Source organism: Physcomitrium patens, chromosome 6 (assembly GCF_059467195.1).
Source record: "Physcomitrium patens ecotype Gransden chromosome 6, ASM5946719v1, whole genome shotgun sequence".
NCBI classification, from domain to species: Eukaryota; Viridiplantae; Streptophyta; class Bryopsida; order Funariales; family Funariaceae; genus Physcomitrium; species Physcomitrium patens.
The window spans coordinates 14481256-14498225 of NC_143415.1; the positions used below are offsets into that span (position 1 = coordinate 14481256).

General features: G+C 41.6%; 3 protein-coding genes and 2 long non-coding RNA genes across 10 annotated transcripts; 3 read left to right on the forward strand and 2 right to left on the reverse strand.

Annotated features, from left to right (window-relative positions):
• The first annotated feature begins 405 nt into the window (after positions 1–405).
• On the forward strand, positions 406–2076 carry LOC141045486 (uncharacterized). Its single transcript, XR_012217640.2, has 2 exons — positions 406–942; positions 1138–2076. It is a non-coding gene; the product is annotated as an uncharacterized LOC141045486 (long non-coding RNA).
• Positions 1308–3795, reverse strand: LOC141045485 (uncharacterized). Of its 5 annotated transcripts, none has more exons than XR_016503421.1 (3): positions 3154–3795; positions 2143–2284; positions 1308–1910 (listed from the first exon to the last, which is right to left on the reverse strand). XR_016503421.1 is itself a non-coding variant. In XM_090251380.1 (3 exons), coding segments are annotated over exons 1-3 (225 nt in total). In that variant the 5' UTR covers positions 3305–3795; the 3' UTR covers positions 1308–1909. The 5 variants fall into 5 exon arrangements, 2 of the variants coding, with proteins under 2 accessions (XP_090107506.1, XP_073390634.1); XR_016503423.1 differs by lacking the exon at positions 3154–3795 and adding an exon at positions 2467–3143 and having other exon boundaries at positions 2212–2284; XR_016503422.1 differs by lacking the exon at positions 3154–3795 and adding an exon at positions 2467–3143.
• On the forward strand, positions 3518–3882 carry LOC141045487 (uncharacterized). The gene is made up of 2 exons (XR_012217641.2): positions 3518–3645; positions 3791–3882. It is a non-coding gene; the product is annotated as an uncharacterized LOC141045487 (long non-coding RNA).
• Positions 3883–7383: 3501 nt separating this feature from the next.
• Positions 7384–10718, reverse strand: LOC112283824 (uncharacterized). Its single transcript, XM_090251575.1, has 3 exons — positions 10582–10718; positions 9675–10488; positions 7384–9455 (listed from the first exon to the last, which is right to left on the reverse strand). Exons 1-2 carry the CDS (start codon positions 10716–10718, stop codon positions 9891–9893), a joined length of 735 nt encoding a protein of 244 aa, XP_090107701.1. The 3' UTR covers positions 7384–9455; positions 9675–9890.
• On the forward strand, positions 10393–16270 carry LOC112283823 (uncharacterized). 2 transcript variants are annotated; one of them, XM_024523047.3, is made up of 7 exons: positions 10393–10633; positions 10955–11039; positions 11752–14103; positions 14266–14428; positions 14566–14729; positions 14996–15254; positions 15451–16270. In XM_024523047.3, exons 3-7 carry the CDS (start codon positions 11876–11878, stop codon positions 15556–15558), a joined length of 2922 nt encoding a protein of 973 aa, XP_024378815.1. In that variant the 5' UTR covers positions 10393–10633; positions 10955–11039; positions 11752–11875; the 3' UTR covers positions 15559–16270. The 2 variants fall into 2 exon arrangements, with proteins under 2 accessions (XP_024378815.1, XP_024378813.1); XM_024523045.3 differs by lacking the exon at positions 10955–11039.
• Positions 16271–16970: the final 700 nt, after the last annotated feature.

Consider the following 16970-nt stretch of genomic DNA (forward strand, 5'->3'; position numbering starts at 1 on the left):
TTACATATGAATTATTAATGTGAATTATTTTTTAATTTATTTTTATATTTTTACGTTTTTATGTGAATTATATACAAATGATTTATTTATGTAAAATATTTATGTGAATTAAATAGGATATTTTTATTGTTCAACCACAGGATGATGTTGTAAGTTAAAATTGTGTGACACTTTTAGAGCATCATTTATAAACTTAATTTGTAGTTGTTGGTGCAAAATAACTAAATATTATTCATTGAACAAATAACAAAATTAGGCATTAAACTTTGTCACAAGATCTTGCACATTTAAGAATTTCTCACTTAACATGTTGACCACCCAAATAGAAATCACTAAAAGTGGATGTCTGTTTGTTTATTTGTTTGTTTGTTTGTTTTTTTTTGTTTTTTTTTTTTTAATCTTACAAACACTTTGAAAACAGAGATGACAAATAATTACAACAATAAAATACCTACTAAAATTACATTTAAAGACCACATAAATAAATAAAACAATTGAAAACAAACACAAAAGTTGATTATTCTCCAACGTTGTTGAAACAACTCAAAAGCCATCCATACAAAATCCTTGAAAACTAAAAAATCAGCTCCTTCAAAATCCAACAAATATACTCAAAACCCCTACAAAATTCTCAAACAATTAAAATATATTTGAAAACCCTAAAACACCTCCGAAACGCGAGAAACAACACCAAGACTGCAAATAGGCACGACTCCTCATAAATATCTGCGATAACCTTAAAATAGACAATGGTTCTAAAATTAATCACGAAACCCTAAAATATGAGCGAGGCGCAGATAGAAACGGAGTAGTGGTGATGGGTGCCGGAGGAGCACGAGGGCACGCAGCACGCATGAGTTGCGATAATCGAGGACGCGACACGCGAGAGAAAGGGAGCGAGGGAGCCATTCGGTGGAGAAGAATCGGACACGACTTGACCAGGCGTGCATGGCGCTGTTTCCTTCACGCTTTTTCGTTGTTTCTTCATATTGTTTTCCATTTATTTGTTTATTTCTCTGTTTCTGACTGGTTTTTATTATTTTTTTTTATTTTGCTTTTTTCATTCGCCGCCACTGGGACTTTAGAAAAGAGGTGGTGATAGAGTATAAACTTCCAGTGTTGCGGTGGGACCCGCAGCTTGCGACGCATGTTGGCCTGAGGAGCACCGAAGTCAAGCCCCTCCTCCACGACTCCACCATCTTCGTAGCCTCCGACTTTTGCAGCCTGGCGGGGATCTCGGCGCCTCATGGCTTGTAGCACCATTTAATGCGATTATTCGGCATCGACTGTTTCGGTCTTGTCTGGTGTTTTTATACTCCTTTTCCCCTTGCTTTTTCCTAATCCTGTAATTGTTTGCCTCTTTCCATCGTTCATCTCGAACTGTGATGCTCCTGACGTTTACCTGTCTTCAGAGGTATTACCGGATCTAGCGAGGATTGGAGTGCTTCGAGATTTAAGAATACGGAGGTCGAAGATTGACCGTGGTCGGTGTGGCTGTGCATGCGGCGACGGAGAGTTAGTAGGTCAATCTCTATCGTCTGCGACGTCACTTATAGAACAGATTGGACGGCTGAGTTTAAGCATGATCAATCGTAAACTTCAACTTCTTCGTCGATTTTCGGATGTGTCCGTGTGATTTTCTGCGCTCAAGCAATCTTCAACTTTGATTGTATCAATCGCGTGAGTGGGGTAGAATCGACGCCATCGCGTCCACCTTTACATAGTTCGACTTTGTTGTGGAAATGTGCCACATCGGTGTTTCCTTTCTGTATGGAATTCGCGTTTGAAGAAGCAGCTGTTTCCTGTGCTGGTGACGCTGTGAAGTACGGGATGATCACCACCCTTCCCGCGGTTTCGGTGAGGTTCGCGGATTCCATTGAGAGCATTGATTGTATTCGCTAGTGCCTTACCTGCGTTGAATGGTATGAATGGATTTAGGTTTTAGCGAAGAAGGATTTAAACTCAATTCTCTCAACTAGATTTTCATTTTTTCAAATTGAACAAGTAGACTTCATGACAAAGTTCAAGATGTATGCATTACATGTCCACCACTAATTCTGGATTCCACTTCACCTACTAACATGTTTCCTTCCATTGTCAAACTCATCTAATAGCTGAAAGTCAAGATTAAACTTCGTACACCTTCGAATTCACAATACAGGTAACCGTTCCATATTAACAATCATTGTTTTGAAAATTTCAACATCTCACTAGTCCATCAAGAGTGAAAACTGCGCATCATAATTGTTCACATCAAAGCGTCGTCTGTCCCCTCTGCCGATGCCTAAAGAGAATCACACAGTACCCATATTTTTATACTTATCAGACTCCAAAAGCTATGCAACCATAAACAGTGTAAGTTTGATGGAGCAATTATCTAAATCTATGCCAGTGTAAACAGTCGCCTGGCTTGGATCCAGCAGGTGATCATGGAAATATTACACATTGGAAGGCCTAATTACACACCGTTTTTTGCAGAATGTTGGTTGTGTTGTTCAATGAAAAAGGGGATTGATGTTCAGCTTCACTATTTATATTATTAGATTCACATACTCCTCAAAGCATGAAGTTAATTTGTTTGGAATGACGAATTTATAATCTGTGAGAATATCTGGATCATTTCTACCTCATTCAATTTGATGTAGTGATGTTAATGTTCATCGTTAAACTAAAATTCTTCAATTCAACCTGGACTAATTTCATAACCAAAACATAATTGCTGCGTGATTATGTTAATGTTGATTAGTTTTTGAGGAAATTATGTTTTCAAATTAAATTTTGCATTAAAGACCATTCAATGATTCATCCTTCATACATCACTCATGCTCTTGTAATGAGAATCCTTAGAAATATTCAATAATCCTTGATGTTTACTTAAAGTAAATTAAACTTGTTTATAAATTTTCGAATTCAATATAAATCTGGACATTACTTTCCCAGTTTGTTCATTTTGATTTTAACACTTCCAATAAATATTTAAGTGGACAGTCTCAAACCATTCTTTATCCTATTATAAATATGTATGTATATATATATATATATAAAGAGCGAGAGAGAGAGAGAGAGAGAGAGAGAGAGAGATTTTTTCACGCAGTAACAGAGTGGAGAAAAAGTGTCATGAAATTAAATAAATGCAAGGAATGCCTTACAGACCAGACTGGTTGCAGTTGTCGGCCGAATGCTTCGTGTCGGTGGACGCGTCACTACTGCGGCACTCGAATTCGCTCACCCGGCGAAGATCATTCACGGTGACGCCCCACTCTCGATCGCAAGCTGCCGTTTCTATAAACCACATTCTCGCCATTGCCGATTCCAATCGTCTCAATCTCTTAGCGGCGCCGTAATTCAAGCGCCGAGAACAGGCACTCGGCCATAAACTATCAATTTCAGTCTGATCTAAGTGGGCCTGATATTACGGAGTCGAATGTTGTGATCGAAGTGCTATTCTGCATTCGATGATCTTCGGTTTGAGAGGAGTAGGTGGTTGTTGTCCTTATGCCTCCTGTCGAGATATCTTTTTATTCTGGACAATTGGGATTCGTAGTCAGGGTGGCAGAGTTCGAGTCTGACAGCACCGAAGGTGTGTAGTGGGACATGATCACATCCACGACCGGTTGGGGGTTCGCCTTTCGCATGACCTTCTAGGTACTCTTCATACCCTAGACTTCGATTTATAGAGCCTTTTATTAAGCCTCGGTTGCTAGAGTCTGCAAGTGCTAGATTGCATTCCCCATCTGGACAATGACCAAGCGGAGCGTAGATAAAACTCGGTTTGATTGTTCGTGATCAGGAACCATTGGTGTCCAAGAGCATTTCTGATCCAGAAATGCGGTAGTGCGTGGTGTTGGACCCCTTGAGCGCGGCGCAGACGGGAGCAGTGAGGTCCTTCTTGAAAAAGTGATTTACTTCCGGAGCACCGTAACAAACTGCAGTTGACATCAGCAACGTGGGAATGTAGTTCACTCTTAGAGCACAAGCATCGAAAGATGCAGGAGAAGGATTTGTGTTCACCGATCTATTAAACTGCAATCAGTTGAAGGCGGTTACAGTGCTTGCAGCGTAACTTCTCCTTCTCCAGTTACGGGTATGTGCAGACAATGGATTTGGGGAGCTTCTATACCGCTGCACTCGCTAACCCGGCTTTCCCACTCACACAAACATGACGCATTCCGTAGACTACGTCCGTGATTCGATCAGTAACCACAGCACGATCGGAATAACCTTACTGGAGGTACACCGTTACCAATCTCGCGCTTCGATGTACAAGTGTTTGTGCACCAGAACCCATATGCTTGGCACCAGATCCATGCAACCGTCCTCTGAGAGTGGATCCATCTCTTGGTGTTTCCTAATTGCGGTGCAGGAGCTGACGCCACATCTGGACCTCCTCGGTCCTGAATGCTAAATACAGTGCAAAGGGGGATCAGTCACCAGTGTTGGATTGCATCGCAGTCGCAACCTTCATCTCGTGCACGGCATTCCATTCTTTGACATCCGATGCTTTCGTTTGGATCGTTGATGTCGACGACGTGACATGGATCCCTGCACTTTGATATTGTGTTAGTACGCCTTTAATAGTAAGTGAGATCAGTGTATTCTGAGAAAAGATTGTTTATCGACGATTCTGGAGAGGAAATGGTGCGTTTTTCGATGATTGTTTGATTAGGAGTTATTGTAATTCTTGCATGCTCAGTGTTTTGATTGGTGTTGATTCCGTAATTACAGATACAATCAAACAGAGAGGAACATTTTGTAAGAAAAATGGAAACATTTGTAAAGTAAGAATGCTTACATCGATGATAAAAAAAAATCATATATGTAAGCCATATGTATATATATATATGTATGTGAATCGGTAAATGAATGTTCGTTAGATCTGACAGTTGAAGGATAGACTGAAAAAATGCAAGTGAAAATATGTGCCATTTCAATTCCATGCGACTTTTACAATGCAAGTACAAATAAAAATAATTGTACATGCAAACATTATGGAGTTTACATAAAAGACATGCAATAATTTTTAATTTGTATATTACTTATTATTATTTAAATTATAAGTTCAAATCGCACAAGGAGTTGGTACTACAGCAACAACCTATACAATATTAGTATTATTTTGTTAAACCATAAGAAGGACTTGAACATTTGTTATCAAACAACATTTATAATTGATGATAAAGGCCGTATAACTTTGCCTGTGAGACATAGAATCAGTTCCTTTATATTATGGTGGATTGTTGCCTACTTCATAAATTCAGCTTTTTTTCACAAAAACCAATATATTACATTTTAAGAAAATAATCCTTGGTATTCGTATTTTTTCTTTCTTTTCATCTCATATGTTGAAAACATACAATTGTTGTACTTTAATCAAGTTTTCTACTTTCAGTTTAGTTTATATTTATATTTATATATATTTAATCTTAATCATACATTGAATTTAGTTCAAATAAGCTGCTGTTAAAAAAAGAAAAAAACAAACAAAGTTACTTCAAATAGGCAAATATATCAAAAATATTTTTACTTTTCAATTCTGTTTCAACGGACGTTGAAGCTTCCAACTACTCAACATATTACTAATTTTTATAACTTCTTTTGAGTTTTGTAATTACTAGAGTGTCATGTGTATATATTTGAAGCAATCGTCACATAGTTCAATGAATGTTGGAATTATATCTTATGGAATTACTATTGTTTAACATATATATATATATATATAATTGTTAAAGATGGTATCAAGCTAAACATGTACACACACAATCAATTCCCAAGTAGTCATATATCTCAAAAGGAAAATAATGAAAATTTTAGGCATGTGTTAAACTTATCAGTGTATTATATAATTATAGAAAAATATTTGCTACTTTCGAAATTCAATTCTCAAGTTTTCAAACAACAAGAAAAAGTCATAGAATTAATAAGTAGGAAAAGATTTTTTTTATTTGTTATTTTTTTTGAAGTTTATATTGAAAAAAAATATATTCTATTACGATTTTAAATAATATAACAACTCCTGAAGATCTTTTTATCATCATCTTTATGCCCTTCAGCCTTAATGTATAGCCTTACATTTGTAAAGTAAAAGGGAAAAGTATCCAAAAGTGGTGCAAATTTAGAACAACAACATTTATGACTTAATTTGGGAGTAGGTTTATGTGCATATATCAATCTTTAAATATATATACTTTTTTAAAAGTAACAAATTTGTGCTTTGGAATTGAAAAAAGATGAACAGTTGTAATTTTTTATAATTGTGATCAATAAATATTAAAAGGTTGAAATAGTTTATTTTGGGTTATCGCCACAGAAACCAAATCACCATCTGTTAGCCAAATAAAATTTAGATATTCGTTTACACTTTCTAAAAGTTGTTAAACTGTAAATTTTAACCATATTTTAGTATCAACACTTAAAACTCTGTATCAGCTTGATTGTAATCAAAGTTATTACAATCGATAAAATAATCACGTCATGAGAAACATGGCAAGTACACAGTTTTGAATCCAAAATGACAAAGCTTCAATTATGTGTAAAATTAATGAAATTTGCAACAAAGTTGATTGATTGATTGAACTTTTTTATGCTACTATATGATATCATGGTATCCAAATTAATGGCACATTTTATGAAACCACATATGGTACAAATACAAGGGGCGAAAATAAAATAAAATAAAATAAAGTAATTTAGACCTCAGGTCTTAAATTAGAGCTAATAAATAAGCATGTTTGTAAATTTTCATCACAATTGCAAGGGACAAAATAGATGGCAACTGAACTGTGGAGGGAAGGGGGTGGAACTGGCCTGGGAGGTCCAGCCCATTAGGAATGCTACGGCAAACATGGATTATCAGCATTGAATTTAGGATTAGGGTTAGGGTTTGGGAAAAGATAAGAGGAGACATGTTCAACTAGGGTTTTGGCTCCTTTTGGGAGGTTTTGTATCTGTCCACATTGGGGCAATGGGTCCATCCCATTCCTTTGCATTGTGGGGAATGGGAAGGACATCACTTCTTATCATCATCTTCATCCTCACCCATGTTTTATTTTTTGTTTAATTTTTTTTGTTGTTTTGTTTTGTTTTTGGGTCACCATGAGGATGAAATGAGTGGGGTTGACGTCCATATCGCATCGTGTGTGGTTTACATTCCTACATGCACATTGTGTGACTTCCTTCCTTGCAGTTGTTTCTTTCATTCTTGCTTCTTCAAACTCTTTATTATGAACCCATTAAGTTGCCATCAATTTACTCCACCTCCATATTATTGATAATATTATAGATAAATAATGGAGAGAGAGAAAAAAAAAAAAAAAAAAAAGGCAGAAAAAAAGGTATTGTTGCAACCATACATCCTGATTTTATTTATTTAATTGTTTATTTATTTATTGTTCTCAAGGCATATTTAAATATTTATTTATTTATTTATGAAGAAAGCACACTTTTCTGACAATGCAACTCACTATTGTCAAAGGGAAAGGATGCTTAGCTCTAATTGACTTTGAAACCCACCTCTTTTTTTTTCTTTTTTTTTTTTTTTCTCTCTCTCACATTATTCCTTTCTTTGACTATTTAAAGGAATGATCGTTTTAATTTTTAATTTTTAATTTCTTTTTTTACAGTCATGATAAAATATTGCAATTTATTAAATATGCAAATTTGACCGACATTAGCTTATAAATTATCTTATTTTCTTTTTCTATTATCTGTTCTCTTGTCTTCCATGCATTTTTTCTAAAAAGAATGAGAGAAAGTATGTTGTTTTACAATTAAAAATCACTTGCTATAGTAAGCATGCATTTGGTGGCTTGTAAAATTAGGGTTTCCTACATTGAGTTAGTTCATATCACTCAAAAGTAAATTGATCACCATCTCTATACAATTGTTTGTTATTGTTGCGATTTATATGTGAATAAAAGGGTTAACCTCCTCTGTTGTTTGAATATCATAACCTTGAATTTCGTGTTACTTATTTACTTTTAATTTATTTTTCATTAAAAGAATGAAACAAAGCGTTCATAAAATTATCAAGGTGTTCCTTGCAAACAATTGTTGGAAACATGTTACAAACGAAGCTGTGAATTGTAAATCTACCCTACCTCGTTAAAGAATGATATTAAGCCCTATTGGAATTATAGCAAGCACTTTTAAAAAATCTATAAACAGTAATTGAAATACTCTACATGTTGATAAATTCAAACATGGGTGAATCAGCCAAGAGGACAAAATCTGAATCTGGAAATCACGGGCCCACCAACCTCACTCTATTCTGCTGATCTGTTCAGACAGGTTTCCAGTATTCCTACACGTACAACTACCACGTATAAAAATACACCTTCATACCCGCAAAAATTCCAACGTTTGGTCTGAATTCTAGTTCAGCTTAGTTCGTTTTTTCACATAGAAGAGACTCACAAGTAAAATAAATACTTCATACATTCTAGCAAAAAAATAAAAAAAAAAAAAAAAAAAAAAAAACCCAGAATCAAAATAAGCTTGTAGTGACAAACTTTGAGTTTGACCTTCACCCATGGATTCATTTTCTGCAGAACCATCGCAGTAAAATTGGATACATGGCTTGGTATAATGTCACCTGCCAACAGGTTCATTTATTACAAAGGTTTTTGAATCTAAGTCTCAGCCCTATCACTGAAGTGACTGTTAGATAGAGTTATGGGATGTGAAGAATATATATTGGCATGGTGATAAGAAGAAGCGAACGGACATAAGATAGGTAGAAAGAAATATATATATATATATATATATATATAGATGGATAGACGGAGTGGGCAGTATATTTGGTTCACCTGAGTGGGGGCTACGTCGTCAGCAGCGCGGTGGCATATACATACATACAAAGAGATACAAGGTGGTGTTGGAGTACGTGCATGCCAACGCCATTGCATTAACTGCTGAGAAGTGGCTTTTTGAGGGTGATTAGGGCCATGAGGAAGGACAGCGCTACTGCCCTGATGCTGCAATCGTAGCAGACAATGCAACAAAGCAGCAGCAGCAGCAGCAGCAGGGCACGGGGGAGCGGGAGGGAGGGGGGAAAAAGCCTACGCCCAGACCTACGCACAAAAAGGGAAGGCGAGGATGGAAGAGAAGAGAAGAGAAGAGAAGAGACGACTCGAGAGGGGCTACGACCACAGTGACACGAGCAGAAGAGGACGGAAGAGAGAAAGACAGACAAACAGACAGAAAGAAAAAAACAGAAAGGGAGAGAGAGAGAGAGAGAGGGGGGGAGAGAGGACGAGTCTTCACGGAGACCGAAGCGGAGAAAAGGAGGAAGAGGCCAAAAGGCAGATATTGTCAGGCGCCACAATCATCACACTCTCTTCCGCAGCAGAAAGAAACGCATCTCACTCGCTGCTCATGGGTGGGTGGGTGGGTGCTTCTCTCCGCAAACCCTAAAACCCAGGTCCCTCCTCCAGCCCCCCATTGCGGATGCCTTCTCGCTGTAGCAAAAAAATAAAAATAAACAAACAGAAATAAAAATCCCCCTCCCCCAAGGAGGCACCGATGCGGCGTAGTCGACTCGGATCGATTTCTTTGTCGATTGTGGGAAAATAGAAAAGAAAGAAGACAACGCGGAAGTTAATGTACGCGCAACAGTGCAATGCAGAGAGACTGTTGCAGCAGCTACAGGGAGCCACCACAGGGGTCAGGGATTGTACCGTGGTACCAGCCTCGCAGCAAACAGTGAGATTATACAGGATTCTTCCCAAGTCTAGCTGCTGCGATCGAGCTCTTCTGATTGAAGAATGACGAACAGGCAGGCGAGGCAGCGAGAAGGCGCACAGAGACCATGGTAGTAGCCTTGTTTTGAAAGAATGCCCATCAATCAGAAGCTACAGGAAAGGATGAGGAGGGAATGAAGCGGAGAACCCGAGTCACGTGCGAGGCTGCGACAGGTGGGGCACCTCCGTCACTCCGCGATCGATCGATCGGGCCCCTGCTTGCCCTGCTTGCTCCCTCCCTCCCTCCCTGCGTACCAATTTCGGCGCCCCAGAGAATTGAATACTCCCATCCCCGAGTGCATGAAGCAAGCAGGGATTGGGGGGGGGGGGGGGGGGAACGTCGTGGCGAGCACGTACCCTTTGAACTCTTTTATTACTCGTCACGACCCTGGTGGCAGTCGCTGTGCCGCGCTGATCACGGCGCGGGCGTCCGGGAGCCCAGGCGCGGCGCCGCTGGGAGCAGCCCAGCCAAGCATGAATTTTGGTGACGTGAGCGAGACGAGCAGGGTGTGAGAGCCGCAATGGCGCCGTTCGCTGCTGCATTTGCACAGACGGGAAGAACTCGCCGTGCCGCGCCGTGATGTGCCGCCCAATTTCTGTGCCGCACAGGACTGCTGCTGCATCTGCTGCCTCTTCTTCTTCGTCTTCGTCTTCTTCTTCTTCATCAGCATTACACTTCTCGTCCGTTGCCACTCCAGGCCTCCCCGCGTTCGCTCCCCCAGCCCCCGCTTTCCCCCTTTGTGTGCCTGGCCTCTCCCGTCACCACCCGCCGCCTGGCTTTCCCTCCCTTCTCCTCCTCGCTTCCCTAGCCACCATGTCCAAGCTCTTCTGCGCCTTCACAGACAAGAGGCTCCACTCCCTTGCGATGGCGCGGTCTCGGTCGTAATTAATCGATGGTGCGGGCGTCGTCTTTCCCACTCTTGTGTGCTGTATTTCGGGGTCCTTGATTGTTGTGCTGGTTGTTGTGTGGGCTCGGCCCATTGGGGATGCTCAGCCGTGGACGGTGCTATGGCCTCTGTTTCGTGCACGACTCGAGGTGTGTTCGAGGGTGGCGAGATCGGGGACGGATTTGATGAGTAGGGAGTAGTAGGGAGGTGAGTGCGGCTGAGAGGTCTAACGCGGAGGTTGAGTTTTAGGCTGTCCATTACTTTTTATTTCACCTTTGATGGTGGGTTTGCGAGGTTTCTTATTTTGTTTTTGATTTGAGGTGATGACAGTGGTGGTTGGGCTCGGAATTTTGGGCTGGTGGTGATTTTTGGGGTGAGGAAGAGGTCGGTGGAGGTCACCCGGAGTTTCATCGAGGTGCGAGTTGTATTGGCTAGGTTTTGGCTTTGTTAATTGATCGGAGAGGTTGGAGTGGCCGATCGTGGGCGGTGAGAGGACTGAGGAAGGGAATCTGCTGAAAATGATATGTGATGCAGTGGGGGTTTGAGTGGTTTTTCTTGCGGTTGTGTATGCAGTGGCGCGATGGTTGTGCTAGATTGAAGTGCCGCCTCTATCAATCGCGATTGATGGAGACTCTGGTCTGCTCTGGGTGGTTTCGCATTGTTTAGAGTGTATTTTTGAAATTATGTTTGAAATCGTTGCTCTCCTACGACTATTCGATGACGAGGGTTGCCTGACTGTAATAGAGCAGAGTAGCACCGTGTTCGGTTGGCTCCTGGTAGTTCCTGGTTTGGCGATTTTGTCGATTGAGCTGAAAATTGCATCGCGTACCCTGCTTTTTGTAGTGAACTTACGCAATACGTAGTAGAAGCGAGACAATGTGTGCGTTGAAATTGTTATATTCGGCGGTACTTCTGCTGGTTGCATCGGTCTCTCCGCGTTAGGGATTTCCACCGGGGAGAACCTGATTCTACTCGCATAGGGACGTCGTCGTCTGGATTTGTCAGTCGCGTCGGCTGTTTGCAATTGCTTAACATTGCAGGACAGTCCTTAATTTGGAGTCTAATGCACCCTGCATCAGTTAGAAACGACCAAATTGACAAGCCTACACCACCTGTCCTCTGTTCAGGTGTTCCAAGCGAGCGTTACGAGAGGTGATCTTGTATCCGATGATGATCAGAAGTACGGGAAGGGAGTACAAACAGCTTTGAGAATCTTTTAGAAAATTATTGGGCCTTTGAAGCTTTGGAAGGATGGAGCAAGACGACGAGGAGTTCGAGCAACTGCTGCATGAAATTCCCCAAGCCACTTCGCCAGATACGCCGAATGAGGTCCCCCGAGCTACCTCTGCTCCACCTCATTTGGAAGAGCTGCAGCGTATGTATGAGCATAATGTTGATGCACATAATTTTGGGTTGCGGCCGGATGAGCTACCCGTGAAACCCTTCATTGACATTCGATGTGACGAACAATACGAAGATTTCTACAAGTCGTACTCTGGGGCTAAAAAACTGCCCCCACCAATGGACAATCGAGCCTTGTATAACGACCTTCCTGTTCTTTCCCCGAAGGCCAGTCAGCTCTCTTACAGTCTCGCTGGACTTCAACTTGACAGCCCTCGCACTAGACATCGAAAGCATCGACAGCTTGAGGCGCAGCAGAAGCAGGTTCAACAGCAGCAGCAGATGTTTCAACAACAGCGTGAACCCTCCCCTAATCGTCATTCTGCTGCGGCTCATCACTTCCCTAATTCACCTTCAAATCAGATGTTTGGCGAACCGAAGATGACGTCCGCCTTTGGTAACTTGAATTTCGATGGTAACATCAGTAGGGGATTGCAATCAATTCCTGATGACACAGGAGACAGTTTGTCCCTGAGTCATGGTGCGAATGCTGGGCTAAATGGAGGGAACATGGCAAAAACTGGTCAAGGTTCTGTAGAGTCCAATGGTATTTATGGAAAGATGGATGCCTTTGGTGTAGGATCGGGGGGTTACGGTGCAGGATCCGGAACTTCGTTGGAGACATTTACCTCTAGGTCACCCCCTCCAATGGACCTGTTTCCGAGAACTTCGTCTGCAATTGATGCACTTGGTAACGGCCTGTACAATGGCATGGGAGATTTTTCGCAGGTCTCCTCTCAAGCCGTCGAGAAGTTATTGAGGCAGGGTTCACCAGGGTTGAATAGTTATACAGCTGCGAGAGGTGGGGAGGCTTATGGATCTGCTGTTGCATCTCCCTACGAGCAGCAGCAGCAACAACAACAACAACAACAGCAGCAACAGCAGCAATCAGAAGTCTTAGAAGCTGTACATGCGGCAACACGTGTCCAAGCTGCCTCTGCACCTGTTACGGACTTCTACTCACCTTCATCCCAGCAGCAAATTTTGTACGACAAGGATTTTTCCTCTATATACGAGGCTCAGCGTCTCCAGGCACAAATGGCGGCTATTAGGTATGCACAAGCTCAAGCGCAAATGGAGGCGCAGATGGAAGATGAGAAGAGGAAGCAACAGCAGCGTCTGATGATCCAACAGCACCAACAACAGTTAGTTGATCGCCAGAATCAGATTCTTTTGGCTAGTCTGCAAGCCCAGCAGACTACGTATGGTAGGGGGGGTATTGCCCCCACAATGAGCTCTATGCATAATCAAGTTGCTTTACAGAAGTTGCGTCAGCAGCAAATGTTAGAGGGTCTTTGGGCCACCCAGGGGTTGGTGCCAACAGCAAGTTCTCGTACCACTCCTGCCACCAGCACATGCAGGTATTATAATCAGGGTTACTGTAGCCGCGGTGATATTTGTCCATTTCTACATGACCCATCCGGAGGTAGTAATAGAGTATGTCATACAGTTCCTGCATCCCTGAAAGAGGCTGCTCGAAGTGGGCAGTCTACGACTGTGTCTCGGGATGAACGACTGCCTGCATATCCAGAGAAAATACTTCAAAGGCGAAGTCCGCGTGCGAGTAATGGAGGGTCTTCTTCGGCATCTATTTCCACTGTGTTTTGTAGGAAAGGAGATGTATTGACTAATGGGCATGCGAATGGTTACAGCAATGGTCACATTGTCATGGGTGGTACAGCCCACATGCCCTCACCATATATAGCAGACCCGCAGACTCATCGGGCTATTCAGGAAAACGTAGAATTCGATTCTGGACTATCGGTGGCCCATCATTTGCAACAGCAACAACCGAAGTATACTAAGCTCGAAGAGGTTGAGGGCCGTATCTATCTGATTGCAAAGGATCAGCACGGTTGTAGGTTTTTGCAGAAGAAGTTCGATGAGGGTGGGCATGAAGATGTGCAGAAAATATTCCATGAGATAATTGGCCACATTACAGAGCTGATGAAAGATCCATTCGGAAACTACCTGGTACAGAAGTTACTAGAAGTATGCGACGAGTCCCAGCGAATGGAAATCTTACGAGTTGTGACCATGGATGGAGAGCTGGTCAAGATATCCTTGAACATGCACGGGTAAGTCGCTCAGGGTTTTGGTGTACGTAGTTAGTTTTGAGAATTAGGATTGTAGGTCTAAATAATGTTTGTCATTCTAAGTTCATTTACAAACGTTCTGGTAGTAGCTTTTTGAGGATAGCAATTCAAATTTGGACTCATGTTTGTTCGCTGTTCTTTCAGGACTCGAGCTGTGCAGAAGCTCATCGAGACATTGAAGTCTCCTGAGCAGGTGACTATGGTTATTACGGCCCTGACTGAAGGGGTCGTTGAGCTGATCAAGGATTTGAACGGCAATCACGTGGTGCAGAGATGCTTGCAAAAACTCTGTCACGAAGATAGCCAGGTCCGTGGTGGTGTTGTGGACTTTTGTGCATGGGTTAGTTAGTGTTCGGTTCATTGATCTTGGTTGACGAAGATCGCGTTCTGCTTTCGTCAGTTTTAGGGCCAGTACTCATCTATATTGGGTGTTCTATTGAACAGTTCATCTTTGATGCGGCTGCTGCACATTGCGTGGAGATCGCTACGCACCGTCATGGGTGCTGTGTTATGCAGCGATGCGTAGATTTTGCTTCTGCTCCTCAGAAACAACGACTTGTTGCAGTTATTGCTGCAAATGCTCTGGCCTTATCACAAGATCCATATGGGTTAGTAGCTTAAGCTGTTGAGTTGCTCAATAAAGCACTAATTTAGATCTCATGGCAGTACATACTGCTGAATTTACGGTTTGTTTGTTCGTCACTTTTGTTTTTGTTTGTTTTTTTCAGTTGACAATTAATTTCACCCACATGGAATATGATGTTCTCTGTAGTTTTTTTGTGCGATTTATTGTCACTTTCAGTTACAGAGATACGTCACAAAGTATGGTACCACTACAAGAGCTGATGTTCTCAATCTTTGTTCGATGCTGCAGAAACTATGTTGTTCAGTACATCCTTGACCTGAAACAAGGATGGGCAACTTCAGAGGTGATGGTTAGGCTAGAAGGCAGCTATGCCTTTTTGGCTATGCAAAAATTTTCTAGTAATGTGGTTGAGAAGTGTCTTAAATTGGGTATGGAGGAGAATCGTGGTCGCCTGGTGCGGGAGCTGACAGCTAGTTCTCGTCTAGGCCAGTTGCTTCAGGATCAGTATGCCAATTACGTCATTCAGTCCGCTCTTTCAGTGTGCAAGGTGTGTTCTTATGGGAGCTTTTAGTTCAATCCTGGAAAATGTTCTCATCTTGATTTATTCGTGCTTTCTGATGTATCTTCTAGGTTTGTTTTGAAATGGTAGCCAATATGATCATTTACCATAATGCAGTTTTTGTATGAATCAATGCGACACCTAGCCCAGGCTCATAATCTGTATTCCTACTCAATGATTGCAGGGGCCTCTGCATGCTGGGTTGGTGGATGCCATACGACCTTATTTGCCAGCTCTTCGCAACAGTCCTTATGGCAAGCGGATATTATCACGCACTAACATCAAAAAGTGATCAGCCAGCATTGCTTGGAGGCTCAGTGGTTACTTTCTGTACACTTCAATCCCTTTGAGCCTTGTTAAGGAGTAAATCTGCTTAGTGGAATAAAGACACTGAGCAAGGTTTATTTTGTGTACGAACCATAATCTGTCTTTATTAGTAGCTCTGATTTTGATGCACACGCAGGAGATATATATTTGATATTGCATCATGCGTGCAGTTATCAACCATTTAGTATCTTTATGACGGATGTACAAAAAGTACGGCGGTCAATGGTAGCAGGGTAAAGTTTTGGAAGGGGCTCTACTGTCTAGCGAACTGTATTTTGGGTGAGGAGGAGCAGCTATTGGTCTTGTACAACAGAGCCCTGCAAACAAAATTATGGTGCTGGCTACCGCAGTCATGCAGTTGGTTTCAGAGTAGTGAGTGTGTCAATCGACTCCAGAGAAGCTGTTGCAGGATCGCTATCCCCATTCAGTTGAAGGGTAGAGGGTATGTATGAGTAATAAGAGGGCACCCAAGGTGTGGGAGAGCAACTATAGCCAGGTTGTATCAAATGCCAATTTTCTGCTGGCCGTGGTGGAGGAAAAGGATGTATTTTTTTCTGGTGATAGGCATTGTGCCGGAGGTATATGTATCTTACGTGTGCCGCTCTGCACTGTTGTACCGTAGACACACACTTTGTAACTGTTTCACATTCAATACAACATTGCTATTATCTAGCGCATTATGTCTTCGAGGTTTATATATTCCTTCTGCCACTGTAAAATCTTTACTAAGAGCCGATTCTGTGGGGTCGGGGTCTTTGTTTTTTTCTCAAATTGTTATGTGCAATTTTGAGTTGAGTAGCTTTAACAACCATATATGTACTTCATACTTCTACACATCTGATAGACTGTACTGTAACATTTCTAATGTATGCATCTAATATAGTTTACGTATCAGTTTCTGTTTCACGCTCTTTTGTGGACAATAAGGGATGTACCTCGCTTTGACATGATTGGCAATTGAGGTTTCTTTAACTTATGGTACTTCCAGTTGTAATATCTTTAGACTCTGTTGTGTACCCTCTCTATGGACTACCTGCAGCAGATATCAGATTTGACCCTTCCATGCTGATTTTTCTCACTTCTCAATCAGTTCAGTAGATTCAAAGATTCATGCATATTCTGCATGCTTTTTACATCTCCTTGTTTTGTCCTCAGAATATTTGGGAACGATCGCCATGAAATGAGTTTTCAGGGGTATTTTTAGAAACGATGTTTTGTCGTTTTACACATGGCTACAGGACCCACCTTTCCCCGTTGATATTTTCCAGCTAGAGCTGTAGTGTGACCTTCCATTTTCAGTTTTCACACTTTCTGGCATATCAGAACAGCAACGGATCAAAGCAATAACGTGAGATTGTGTGTGGTTCATTAAAATGA

Excerpts from the sequence above, each read along its gene's own strand:
- LOC141045485 (XM_073534533.2), bottom strand. The coding sequence starts at position 3,304 with ATGGCGAGAATGTGGTTTATAGAAACGGCAGCTTGCGATCGAGAGTGG. Across the intron at positions 1,911-3,153 it reads CGACAACTGCAACCAGTCTG|GTAAGGCACTAGCGAATACA; the intron begins GTCTGTAAGGCA and ends CATTCAACGCAG.
- LOC112283823 (XM_024523047.3), top strand. The coding sequence starts at position 11,876 with ATGGAGCAAGACGACGAGGAGTTCGAGCAACTGCTGCATGAAATTCCC. Across the intron at positions 14,104-14,265 it reads ATATCCTTGAACATGCACGG|GACTCGAGCTGTGCAGAAGC; the intron begins GTAAGTCGCTCA and ends CTGTTCTTTCAG. Across the intron at positions 14,730-14,995 it reads TTATCACAAGATCCATATGG|AAACTATGTTGTTCAGTACA; the intron begins GTTAGTAGCTTA and ends TCGATGCTGCAG.
- LOC112283824 (XM_090251575.1), bottom strand. The coding sequence starts at position 10,718 with ATGGGCCGAGCCCACACAACAACCAGCACAACAATCAAGGACCCCGAA. Across the intron at positions 10,489-10,581 it reads GCAAGGGAGTGGAGCCTCTT|GCCAGGCACACAAAGGGGGA; the intron begins GTCTGTGAAGGC and ends GTGACGGGAGAG.